Source organism: Microcaecilia unicolor, chromosome 2 (genome assembly GCF_901765095.1).
Source record: "Microcaecilia unicolor chromosome 2, aMicUni1.1, whole genome shotgun sequence".
NCBI classification, from domain to species: domain Eukaryota; kingdom Metazoa; phylum Chordata; class Amphibia; order Gymnophiona; family Siphonopidae; genus Microcaecilia; species Microcaecilia unicolor.
The window spans coordinates 535723696-535737899 of record NC_044032.1 but is presented as its reverse complement, the minus strand read 5'-3'; the positions used below and the strand labels follow the sequence as shown (position 1 = coordinate 535737899).

Sequence of the window (14204 nt, the reverse complement as noted above, 5' to 3'; positions counted from 1 at the left end):
CGTGTCGGCGGTGCTACTCCTAAACCCTTAAGAGTTATCAGCTTGGAGTTTTTGGCTCCCGTGGAGGTTGCATTGAATGTCATCTGGAGGGTGCTCCAGGACCTGACGGTGGTAGAGAATGACTTTGCTTCAGATATAGTCTTGTTAATGAGCCACATGGATAATCTAATCGAATCCTTTGAGAATATACAGCAAATGAAGTTCTACTGAAGTAGGAAACGGTTAAGATTTGAAACTGATAAAAGACCAGAAAAATTTGAACAAAATGAATATTGTTATAGATGATTAATATCGAGATTGTTGTTTTCCCAGAGTTCCGGGTATGACTCCTAATGTTTTTTTTTCCTCTGAAATGATTCCTCGTAATATATTAATTCAAAAGGAGTGAAGCCTGTGAAACTGGGATTACTTTAATCAGCGGGAATTGGATTGGAGATTCAAGGGTTTGTATTGTTAAACAATTTCTGGTTTTAAAAGGGAAAAAAAATGAAATCAGGTGTATTACTTTCACTAATATTGGACAATAAGTATGTTTCCAATGAAATTGATGGACTATGCACCGTTGTGGTCTTGAAGAAACCAACCAGATGATCAATGTGGATAATGATTTAGATAAATAATAACTGGGGATAAACGGGTTAATACCACGTTTTCTTTGTTTGCTGTTGCTTAAATTGATCTCCTTGTCTTGTTTCACTCTCCCTATTTATTTTGTGGTCTAAGAAAGAGAAAGATTGTATAAAATCCATTTATCTTGTTGAGATTGTTTTTTTCTTCTAATATTGTTTTAATGTACAATCATCTCTGTTTTACTGTTTTGCAAGTGATCCTTGTAAAATGAAAAAATTATAAATAAATGATTAAAAAAAAAAAAAAAAGCCATAAGCTAGGAGTGATTAACCCTCTGTGGCTCCCTACCTGGAAGAACAGTTTCAGAAAATGGAGTTCTCAGTTACGCAATGCTAACGTATTTTGGCCATGGTTACTTAGATGTGCTACTGTTTTTAGTGTGTGGTAAAAATTAGTGCATGCTAACGCTAGAGACACCCGTATATGGGTATCTCTAGCGTTAGCACGGCTTAGTAAACAGGGCCCTAAATAGTAATACAGCCTTAACTCTTACTCCCCCGCCCCCTTTTACAAAGCCGTGCAGCAATGCCAACACAGCCCATTCACCTTGAATGGGCTGAATAGGCATTACTGAACCCGCAGCCTCTAGTGCAACTTTGTAAAAGGGGGGTAACTTTGTAAACACAATTTAGAGAGTGTGAAACACTGCTACTTAATTTGCCATTTTAAAATAAAACAATTTTCTCTAAGATAAAAAGAAACAATATTCAGCATAACTATCATTTTGCTAAAGCTACCCTGAACATGTAACTTGCTTTGAACTTAAAATCAATTCAAAATTATTTCAACTTGATTATTTGGAAGGATATGCAACCCCCCCCCCCCCCCCCCCCCCCCCCCCAAAAAATGTGTTTGTATTTTACAAACTTTTCCAGGTTTTCATGCGTTTTTTTTTTTTTTAAAACGGATGTTTTCTGCACTTTAGTTTTAAATATGATGAAAATAAATATTTGCACACGTAAATTGGCTGTATGTGTGTTACTTCATAGGTTATTTATATATGTATACAAGCAATTTGCACACACAAAAAAACGTTTAGGTGCCCAAAAGAAGCAAATATGCACTGATAAATGCACTCCCCTAGTGTCTGGCTAACAAGATATCACAAAGTAAGCACATTTGGAGGCATTTCCTGTTTTCCCTTGAACTTCCACTAAAGTTTTTTTTGTGCTTCCAGTCATACAGGTGTTGGGGTGAAAGTGATATCTCAGTATTGTTGGGGTGAAAGTGATTTCCCAGTGCCCTTACTGGTACTGTTCATAGATGCCAATACATCACTGTCATTGAAAATGCACCATTAAATCATCACTGTTACTATACAGATTGCTTCAGACAAACTTTCTGTGAAATATCATGATACAACTGCTGCAAAGGGGAAGAAGACCCTGACATCACTAAAAAGAGATAAATCATGGAACAGATTCTGGCACCAGCAAAGAGAAACAGACAAAATAGCTATGAAAATATTGAGCTTAGGCTAGGCTTAGAGATAAATTGAACAAGAATATGTGACCTTGTTGAGCAAAAAAGATACAAAAAATGGGGTATGTGACTTATTTACACCAGAAGATAGACGGATATCAACTGTATGGTCAAGTTGTGAAAAAAACTGCATAGTCCGTTTCTACCCAATAGTACGCAAAGCTTTCAACAGTGCAGATTGCCCAAATTTACCCCTCCAGGCTATGATAGCCTTTATCTTTGTTATTGTGTAACCCACCTTTCGGCACCTATTCACTCAGCGGGTCATATATTAATACTGAACATGATTACTAAGCATGCCAAAGCTTCTATCACAGTGTACAGTTTGTGGTTCTGATTTGGATTGATTTTTTTGTAATTGATAGACCATAGTTGCGTTTTTTTTTTTCTAACTATAACATGGAAACAGATGGCAACTTAAACTTGATCAAGCCATTGTGATAACACTTTCAAACTGGTCCTTAAAATGAACAACCTATAAATTAAAGCCAGTAACATATTTCTAACACAATCCGCTTTTGCAATACAGTACAGGTTAAGGAGGTTAGTTGCATCTGATTCACTCTGCCTTTGGTTGTAGTTTATTTTTTTCTGGCTGGAAGAAATGCTCCTCTATGGCATTGGCTAGTTCATCTAGTTCCTTCTTCAGCTGTTCAAAGTCACTGAGAAACATAAGGGAAAAGAATTATTTTTTCAACATGGATTATCAATTGTGCAAAAACACAAACTTCTAACATTTAGAAGGTAACCCTTATACATGTATAATTGCACCATTTGCTTTAGGATACTTAGATTCACATAGCTTTAAATTCTTTTTTTTTCTAATGTGTGTTATTTTTTTCACGTATAATATGAGCTGGAGAGGATACGCCTTATATCATCCAACTACATAATCCCCTTCAGAAAATCACGACTTTATTACAGCTTTTAATATCTGACTGCATACATCATGCTCTTACCCAGCATAGAGAAATAAGAATATGTAAAAATGGAAAACGTGGAGGAAAAAGCCTCAAAAGGGAAGCTCCTACTTGATGTGGCAATTAAGCCTTCTGTATCAAGGAGCATAGATTCTCATCATAGGCAAAAAAACTCCATCCACCATTAATTATTCATTATAACTCAGTTTTTATTGGTATATATCTTTTAATAGCAAAACTAATCTGTACTTGTTGCTCAGCCGTTATCAATGTGCCACGGCGTTCACAAAATGAACTTCAAAGTACCGGATGCCAACGTAGTGAAAGCGATCTGCCATGGACCCTGAAGAAGGTTTGAAACTTTGGCCATAATCAGCCATGGCGCATTGATAAGGCCGAGCAACGAGTACAGATAAGTTTTGCTATTAAAAGATATATAACTCCAGAAGAAAAGGGAACCATATCTGTCTTGGGCAGTAAGGTGCGATTAGGATCATAGTTCCTTGATCCTGCTTGAGTTTCAGCAAAGTCTTCTCTTCTGTAAAAGAGGATACACAAAAAGGAGACATTCCCCCCCCCCCCCCCCAATAAAAGAGAAAGATATCGGACACTAGTCTACCATGTGATCTGAGCTTGGAGCAGAACTGGGGGATTTTGTTGTTGAGATGCGTGGCAAAACGATCCACCAAAGGAGTGCTCCACAATCAGAAGACCTTGCGGGCTACGTCTATATTGAGAGACTACTTGTGTGGATGCAAAATCATTTTTTTTTTGTTACATTTGTACCCCGCGCTTTCCCACTCATGGCAGGCTCAATGCGGCTTACATGGGGCAATGGAGGATTAAGTGACTTGCCCAGAGTCACAAGGAGCTGCCTGTGCCTGAGGTAGGAATTGAACTCAGTTCCTCAGGACCAAAGTCCACCACCCTAACCACTGGGCCACTCCTCCACTCCACCAGGCAGCTGTCTTTTCTTGGAAGGTATGCAGCTTGGAGGCCCATCCCATGAAGGAGGGCCCACCTCCACATCCTCATTGCATCCTGACAAAAGGGGTAGGATCCTGTACCCCCCTGCTTGTTCACAGAGAACATTGCAACCTGGTTGTATGTTTGGATGAGAATAATTTGGTTGTGCAGCCGATTTCTGAAAGTCTTTACAGTGTTCCAAATGGCCCACAGCTTGAGAAGATTGATATGAAGGTCTGTTTTCTAAGCAGACCAAGTCCCTTGGTATGAAGCCCATCTATATGAGTACACCAGCCCAGGTTGGATGCATCCATCATTAGCACCGTCTGAGACAGTGGAATTTGGAATGGTAGTCCCACAGTCAAATTTGGCTGAATTGTCCACAGAGGAGAGCACGTGTCAACTCTGGAGGAATATGGATGACATCTGCTAGGTTTCCAGCCACCTAAGACCACTGGGAAGCTTTTCTGAAGTGCATATGAGCTATGGGAGTGACATGCACTGTTGAGGCCAAGTGGCTCATCAATCTCAACATTTGCCAAGCTGTGACCTGCTTGCTGGCATGGACCTGCAAGGCGAGCATCAACAAGGTGTCTGCTCTGGCTTAGGAAAGAAAAGACCAAGATTTCAATGTGTCTAGCAGGGATCCTATGCACTCCAATTGCTGAACTGGAAGTAGGTGGAACTTTGGGTAGTTTATAACGAAACCATAGTAAATCCACCACCACCTACTACTACTAGTTAACATTTCTAGAGCGCTACTAGGGTTACGCAGCGCTGTACAGTTTAACAAAAAGGGAAGTCCCTGCTCAAAGGAGCTTACAATCTAAAGGACCAGCCAGTTGTCCAGATAGGGAAATACATACACTCCTAGCCTGTGTAAATATGCCACTACTACCGCTAGACAATGGTGAACACTCTTGGAGCTGACACATTACTGGTAGTGGTGTTTTCCCATGCAAAATCGCAGATATTTTCTGTGACTGGGAAGTGTCAAAATGTGGGTGTAGGCATCTTTTAGGTCCAAAGAGTACAGCCAGCCATTTGCCTCAATCGTGAGGAAAAGGGTACCCAGGGAAATCATTCTGAACTTTTCTTTGACCAGGAAATTTGTTCAGGGCCCTTATGTCTAGAACGGGACGAAATCATCCTGTCTTTTTGGGCACAAGGAAGTACTTGGAAAAGAATTCCTTCTCTTCGACCTCTGACTGGACAAGGGTGGAAATTTTCTCTACTAGTACCTGCTTGTGCTGACAGCTGTGTGACAATGTTCTCGGTGGGCAATTTGGTGGCTTTTGCCACCAATGGAGGGCGTAACCGAAACAGGCTATTTGAAGAACCCGCAGGTAAGAGGTTACAAGAGGCCACCCATGATGGTAAAAATTCAGCCTACTCCCCTCACCTCCCACTAGAAAGCCAACCAGGACAGTTACTTTTAGCACGGCTATATTCTCCTGGAGCCAGTCAAAAGCTAGTTCCCTGCTTTGACTGGGGCATCGGTCAGGACTTCTGAGGATGGGGCTGATAGGCCCAGGGATGCTGGCTCTGGGACTGCAGGGCAGAGCTGGAAGGTGGCAGGAGCCTATGCCTTTGAGAGTAATAGGGTTGCCACACCTAGGTCCACTGGAAAACCTCCTGGAGGTGGAGGGTGCCAAGATAGTGTTTGGATAGTATCTGTGAGTTTCTTGATGAGATCTGTGACCTCCTCTACTCTATCTCCAAACAAGTTGCCCCCTTGGCTTGGGACATCCACCAACATCTCCTGAACTGCCAATTCAAGGTCAGAGACATGCAGCCATGAGAGTCTGAGCATCTTCATACCCATGGCTGAGAGCCTGGATGCCACATCAAAAGAATTATAAGCCCCTCTGGCCAGATATTTCCTACACTGCAGCTTGGCTAACTGGCGAAGCTCAGCAGCTTGCTCCGGACCAGGGACTGCAAGTAAAGGCTCGTATAGAGCTGGTAGGATTGAATGTGGGCAATGAGCATCGAGGCCTGAAACATTTTCCTCCCAAACAAATCCAGTGTCCTGGCTCCTCTATCTGGGGGTGCCAAGGCATGAGTCCTGAACTCCTAGCTCGTTTGAGGGCAGGTTTGACCACTAGAGAGTGGTGCAGCAACTGGGCTCTCTCGAATCCAAGAGCCTTTTGTTTAAGATACTGTATATCCACCTTCTTTTGGTTCCACTTGCACCGAGAGGGTTATATGTCTGGCTGATTGAGCACAGTAGCGTGTTGAACACAAAGAAAGTAGCCACACCTTTTGCCCACCACTGCGATGTAGCACAACACTCTTTTGCCGAATTGAGATGTTTTGTTTTACAACAGATTGAGGTTTCTCCGGTAAGGATTGGAGTTAACAGGAAGAGGATTTTGTTCCAGTGTGAACAGAAATGGATACATCGTTTGAATTCACTGACCCCAGTGGGTTTGAATGGGTTTGAATTTAGCAAATTTGCTAAATAGATACTTTTGTTCTGTTTTCACAGAGGAAAATCCTGGAGAAGGACCGCGATGGACTGGAAATAATACAATTGAGAATGAAGTGGATACAGCACCGTTCACAGAAGAAAGTGTGTATCAACAACTTGAAAAGCTAAAGGTGGACAAAGCCATGGGACCGGACAGGATCCACCCCAGGATATTGAGGGAGCTCAGAGAGGTTTTGGCGGGTCCTCTTAAAGATTTGTTTAATATATCCTTGCAGACGGGAAAGGTTCCGAGGGATTGGAGAACGGCGGAGGTGGTCCCTCTTCACAAAAGTGGTGATAGGGAAGAAGCTGGAAACTACAGGCTGGTAAGCCTCACTTCGGTTATTGGAAAAGTAATGGAAGCGATGCTGAAGGAAAGGATAGTGAATTTTCTGGAAGCCAATAAGTTGCAAGATCCGAGACAACATGGTTTTACCAAAGGGAAATCGTGCCAAACGAATCTCATTGAGTTCTTTGATTGGGTGACAGGAGAAATGAATCAGGGACGAGCTATGGACGTAATCTACTTAGATTTCAGCAAAGCTTTTGACACGGTTCCCCACAGGAGGCTCTTAAATAAACTGGAGGGGCTGAAGATAGGACCTGAAGTGGTGAACTGGATTAGGAACTGGTTGACGGACAGACGCCAGAGGGTGGTGGTGAATGGAATTCGCTCAGAGGAGGGAAAGGTGAGTAGTGGAGTGCCTCAGGGATCGGTGCTGGGGCCGATTCTGTTCAATATATTTGTGAGTGACATTGCCGAAGGGTTAGAAGGTAGTTTGCCTATTTGTGGATGATACTAAGATCTGTAACAGAGTGGACACCACGGAGGGAGTGGAAAACATGAAAAAAGATCTGAGGAAGCTAGAAGAATGGTCTAAGGTTTGGCAATTAAAATTCAATGCGAAGAAATGCAAAGTGATGCACTTAGGGAATAGAAATCCACGGGAGACGTATGTGTTAGGCGGGGAGAGTCTGATAGGTACGGGCGGAGAGAGGGATCTTGGAGTGATAGTATCTGAGGATTTGAAGGCGACGAAACAGTGTGACAAGGCGGTGGCAGTAGCTAGAAGGTTGTTAGGCTGTATAAAGAGGTGTGACCAGCAGAAGAAAGGGGGTGTTGATGCCCCTGTATAAGTCGTTGGTGAGGCCCCACCTGGAGTATTGTGTTCAGTTTTGGAGGCCGTATCTTGTTAAGGTTGTAAAAGAATTGAAGCGGTGCAAAGAAACGCTACGAGAATGGTATGGGATTTGCGTTACAAGACGTATGAGGAGAGACTTGCTGAACTAAACATGTATACTCTGGAGGAAAGGAGAAACAGGGGTGATATGATACAGACGTTCAAATATTTGAAAGGTATTAATCCGCAAACGAACCTTTCCGGAGATGGGAAGATGGTAGAACGAGAGGACATGAAATGAGATTGAAGGGGGGCAGACTCAAGAAAAATGTCAGGAAGTATTTTTTCACGGAGAGAGTAGTGGATGCTTGGAATGCCCTCCCGCGGGAGGTGGTGGAAATGAAAACGGTAACGGAATTCAAACATGCGTGGGATAAGCATAAAGGAATCCTGTGCTGAAGGAATGGATCCTCAGGAGCTTAGTCAAGATCGGGAGGCGGGGCTGGTGGTTGGGAGGCGGGGATAGGGCTGGGCAGACTTATACGGTCTGTGCCAGAGCCGGTGGTGGGAAGCGGGACTGGTGGTTGGGAGGCGGGGATAGTGCTGGACAGACTTGTATGGTCTGTGCCAGAGCCGGTGGTTGGGAGGCAGGGCTGGTGGTTGGGAGGCGAGGATAGTGCTGGGCAGACTTATACGGTCTGAGCCAGAGCCGGTGGTTGGGAGGCAGGGCTGGTGGTTGGGAGGTGAGGATTGTGCTGGGCAGACTTATACGGTCTGTGCCAGAGCCGGTGGTTGGGAGGAGGGGCTGGTGGTTGGGAGGCGGGGATAGTGCTGGGCAGACTTATACGGTCTGTGCCCTGAAGAGCACAGGTACAAATCAAAGTAGGGTATACACAAAAAGCAGCAAATATGAGTTATCTTGTTGGGCAGACTGGATGGACCATGCAGGTCTTTTTCTGCCGTCATCTACTATGTTACTATGTTACTATGAATGGAAAAATTGAATGGGGTCATCTTTTCTAATTTTGGATTATATAATTTTGGATGATAAGATATTTGAATAAGAAAAGACATCCGGGGTTCTGTTTTAATGAAGGAACTAAATGAATGCAAGCTGATTGGTCAGGCCAACTCCTGGCGTCTGACGCAACAGAGCATTTAAACCTGAGAGGCCATTTTTACTCCAAGCTGGTCCGCTGGAGCTGTTTGTTTTTCTAGCTGAGGTGTCTGTAGAAAAATGTTTTTTGTTTTTTTTTTAAATGATATAAGTACTGCGAAGTTATGCAAAGTTTAGAGCTAGGTTTTTAATAATATACTCTCTCTTCGTAGATTGACGCAGACCATACGACCCTGAAGCAGGTGACAAAACGTTGGCCACCGTTGGTTGTGGTTGCGCTCAGTGTCAAATAAAGAAAAGACTGGACCCCTACAAAGCTAAGTAGCCTTCAAGTTTAATACTATATATACTCATACATCGCATGAGAAGAAATTAGAAGATGTAAAACTAAAAAGAGAAAAGAAAAAATAAGAATGTATAGGGTATTGAACTGTTTAATAGCCTAGAGGTGTTGCCAATGATGAAGCAGCCCAGCCCCCGTGAGCTTTGAAGATATAGAGCTGGGGGCTTCTTGAGGCAACACCTCTTTAATGTAAAGATTTAATCTTTGGTCAGAACGAATGCCAGTTGTGCTTGTATACATTTCCTTCACAATTGAGTTCACAATTAACAATTATGCATGCAACTGACCTTAGTCGGTATTTTATAATAAGTGCGCCCAAAATCCATAGTGCACAGCTACAAAGGGGCGTGAACTGTGGAGGGGCATGCGCAGGTCAGGGTTGTGCCCTGGATTTGAGCACACATTTTATAGAATATATGCAGTTACACACATACCTACCTGCCTACATTTTAGGCATGTACACTTGCACCAGCTCACAGACTGGTATAAGTGCCTGCACCGAACGTTTGGCACAAAAATGTGGCCTTATGCTGGTATTCAATGTGGAGCTGCTGTTTTAGAATTGTCACTTGGCGCACAAGTATTTGACACCTAACATGTAGTGACCTTTCTTGAACCAACCCTATTAGGCATATTTTCAGCAGTACTGCACAAATAGCGTAGGCACATATGTTTAGTGGCACACACTGTATGTGTGGGTGCTGATATTGGGTGACTATATCTCTGGAGCAGTGGTTCTCAACTGATGTGCGTCACATGCGCCTGGGAGGTGTGTCACAGGGCTGGCACACAGCAGCAGGAATTATTATTATTTTTTTTTTAAGTGTGCAGCATCTTTCTCCCCTCCTCTCCCGCTGTGCAGACCAGCACTGCTCCCTTTTCTTCCCTCAAACACCCCAAGTCTAACACTCTTCTCCTTCCTTCAAACTCCCCCAGTCAGTCAAACCTGCTTTGTCTGCTGGCCCCTGTAGCATTAGCAGGATGCCTGGACTGGCACTACATCCTTTGTGTACACAAGAAGTTGTGTCAGAGGGAAGGGACGCAGCAGAGGGAAGGATGCAGTGCCTGCCCAGGCAGCCTGTTAATGCTGAAGGGGCAGGCAGACAAAAGCAGGTTTGATGGACCAAGTGGGGGAGGGGGGAGGGAGAACAAAAAGCAGTGCTGGACTGGGGGGATAAGGGGAGGAGAGGGGGCAGTGTCAGACTTGTGGGGGTGGGGGGAAGGTTGAGGGAAGAAGAGAGCACAGCTGGACTTTGGGGGTTTGAGGGAAGGAGGGGGCAGCGTTGGACTTGCGGGGGGGGGGGGTGCTGAACTCAGAGAGGAGACTGAGGGATAAAGAGGGAGTGTTGCTGGACTCACAGGGGAGACTGAGGGATGAAGAGGAGGAAGTTTTGGACCTGAGGTGGGGCTTAGGGAAGACCAGGGAGAGGTCCTGTACTCATGGTGGGGGAGGGGGAAAGGAAGGAAGATGTGCTGGACCTGCAGGGGGACAGGAAAGATGCCAGACTACAGGATCTGGGGAGAGAAGAGGAAGATGGTAGACCATTGGGGGAGGGTGCTGGGCAGAAGGGGAGATGGTAGGCCAAGGGGGAAAGGAGAGAAAGAGTAAAAGAAAGGGAGAGATGCCGGACCCACAGGAGATACTGCCACAGAACCCCTGACGCCATGCTCCTTCCCGGATTGGGTAGGTGGTAAATCACATTTAGCAGGCTTTCACTTCTAGTAAAGTTTGCTGCCCACACAATCCAGGAAGGTGCACAGAATTGGGATTTGTGTAACTGTGTCTTCTGGCTCCAAGCTGGGTTTCCTCTCCTCTCCAAACTGTTGCCCTGCTGAACACTGAAGCTGTACTTTTTTGGGGCGTGAGGGAGGGGAGAAAAGAAACTGGGAGAAAAGCGTATAGTGTGCTGTTGGCACTTTTGCAGGTAAATGTACACTTACACATGTAATATGCACAAGAAGCAGGTAAATGCAGGCACCCAATTATAGAACTGCCCTTCAAACATGTTTATAGAACTGCCATTTGAAAACTAACCTCCTTGATTTTAGGTTGTTCCGGTGAGCTCGTTCGGATGGGGGAAGGGACCATATGTTTTAATTAATGGGTTTTTAGGAATTACTGTTTTAAGAGAGTGTGTGTGTGTGTGTGTATCTATATCTATCTATCTATATATATATATATATATATATATATATATATATATACACACACTGATACACTGTTTCTTTTCTATATTTGATGGACTGATTGTTCTATATGTCTGATTATATTGTCTATCTATGCCTGACTGCTTTCCTTTTATATTATATACAAATCACAAAAAGAGCCTTTTATATTATGGCATTCCTTTCCAATATCCAAATTTTACATTGTTAACCATTTCGATTTTCACTCAACGAAGAATCAGTATATCAAACCTAACAAACGATAAACGATTTACATGCAGAAAAACTTGTCTAAAATTACTCCCAACAAGTCTGATTCTTTACCAGTTTATTAAGACCATCTCATAAAAGAAAACAAAATAAAAAAATAACCTATTTATTTTTTGATTATTTAGAATTTAAAGGATCATAAAAGACTGTCTTTTTCTTTAGTTGAAATGAAAAAGGTAACACTCCTGCATCGCCAGCATGGAAAAGGCTAAATGTGATCTCCTCATAAAGGAGCTTGGCTGAACTACTGAAAGATGATAGCATAACATTACCAGTTTTCTAAAGACTGCACTGCAAATCAATTTTAGGAAACTTCTGTAAGACTTTATGAATACTATACCTGTTCCCGGGAGGTGCGCACAGTTCAGCATAGTATTTAATTTTGGGTTCTGTCCCACTGGTCCTGAGTGTGACTACCCCTCCGTTGGTAAAAGTGAAGGTTATCATTTGGCTGCTTTTACTTGTGGGAAGAATCTGAATGTACAGAATTCACAAAGAGAATACATTTAGAGTTAACTAAATATAGTATATAAGCAAACCTGCTAATGAGAATACACAGGACCTGTTATAAACTATAACTTCTTGTAAATTATTTGTTGTTTTACAACATTCCAGCAGGGCGTCTATTCTCTTGATAGGCCACAGTTCAGTGCTGAAGTTGACAGGCTTAGAAACACATTCAAATCTACCTGAAATAAACCATGCTTTATAAATTTCATTGATAAATTCATATTCTTCACAGCTGACAAAATCATAAGTAATCTTCATAGGTAATAATGACAATGAAACAATTTGAAGTGTATGGAGCCCTCAGCTACTGGGAAGAGCTACAGTGCTTCAGATACACATCATGTCCTTTAGTGCTCCTTGTACAGTAGGAACCTGGACATCTAATACGGCACAATAAGAGGGTAACTCTATACTGGAGCACATATTTTTATGTGCCAAGAACATGCCTATTTGAAGTCTATTCTATAAAGAAACGTAGGTGCCTACAATGCAAACCTATGTTTTAGGTGTGAGCATTTACGCCAGTCATACCATGTTTACAAAAGGATGCACATAGATTGCAGTATTTTATAATCTATGCATGTAAATGTGCATTCCGTCCACAGTCCGTTCAAACTCTGCCCATGTGAACATCAACCTGCAAGGTATGCATCACCATATCTAAGCGCGATTTTACAGAATAGCACATAGCCAGAAAAAGGTCGTTGACGCATGTAGGTATTCACAAACAGCATTTACAAAATACTCTTACCACCTAAATCTAGACGGCTCATTACAGAATTACCCACTAACGGGTCAATTCAAGAAATGCCGCCTAAAATTAGGCACCAAATATTCATAAGCTAAAGGCGAATTCTATAAAGGCAATTAAGGATAAAACTGATGTTATATTAAACTACAACAAGACACTATTTAGGCGTGACCACTTATGCCATGCCTATGGGTGATGTAAATGCACACACCTACACAGAGCACCTTGCGTGTGTAACCGACAGTATTCTATACAGTGTGTGCTAGAATAGACAGAACGGGTCAAATTCTAGAAATGGTGGCTTAAAAATCGTTGCTGAAAAACCATGCGCTTAGTGCAATTCTATAAATTACGACTAAAGTTAAGTGTAGTTTATAGAATATGCTCACGTGCCGCTCTTGCAACAAAAATTTAGGCACACCCATTTAGGTCATCTAAAACCAGGCTTAAATACCTGCGCCTAGCTTAGGTGCAGACCAGGTGTATTCCAGAATAGTGCAAATAGTTTTTTCAAAAGCCCCCGACCCGCCCATAGCCACACCCCCTTTTTGGCTGCACGCATTAGAATTTATGCACCACATTGCACAATACACCTAGAAAGCTGCATGCGTAAATTCTAATTAAAGCCAATTAGTGCCACTAATTGGTTAAGTACCAATTATCGGCGCTGACAGGCTTAAGTTGTGCAAGCAATTTGGCCATGCAGCCAAATTAGCACACACAACTTAAGGCACCCTTTATAGAATTTGGGGGAATGTCCATGACCCAAACATGTCCCTCCCATGTGAATGTCCCCTGTGCAGTTATGCTGTAGACAATTTATGCACACACTTTACAGAACAGGGTCATAACTCGCATGTGTAACTGCAAATTAGTGGCAATTAGTGCTTCCTAAAGCCTATTATTGTTAGTTATTGACATTTATTACACGTGCAATAGCTTTGATCGGTGCTTTAAGTTACATGTGTAAGAGGTAATATCTATAACCACGTGCAAACTATTTGTGGAATTAAAGGATTAAATGTGTAATTTTACAGAAATTTGTCAACATGCAAGCCCCTCTTTACATGTGGATAAAGGGTTTCACAAAATCACACAGTATGAGTATGTGTGCTGAAAAGACTGCGCAAGCTGATTAGTGCACCATGTACAGGCATTCCCAGGGGAATAGTTTGAGCAGAGCATATTTTATAAAATAAATGGGCATGCATACACACACTTATGCCTTCTTTAGTGCTCATGGGCATTTGTGCACTTTTGGAGCTAGGCATTTTACTTTATAAAATGCACAGAGGTGTCTACATTATCTTTACAAAATTGCTTTTTTTTTTTTTTTACTAAGCCACGGTAGTGTTTTTAGCTCGTGGTAGAAATCAGCTGGCGGTAAACGCCAAGGTACCCATAAGAATATAATGGGTGTCTTGGTGTTTACCGACAGCTGATTTCTACCGCGGT

General features: G+C 42.6%; 1 protein-coding gene across 1 annotated transcript in view; it reads right to left on the bottom strand.

Moving 5' to 3' along the window:
* Nucleotides 1–1541: 1541 nt before the first annotated feature.
* Nucleotides 1542–14204, bottom strand: part of LOC115461465 (phosphoglucomutase-2-like) — a 124590-nt gene continuing 111927 nt past the window's right edge. The window contains 2 exon segments of the mRNA XM_030191285.1: nt 1542–2774; nt 11829–11962. Of these exon segments, the coding sequence (XP_030047145.1) occupies nt 2672–2774; nt 11829–11962 (237 nt within the window). The 3' untranslated portion in view covers nt 1542–2671.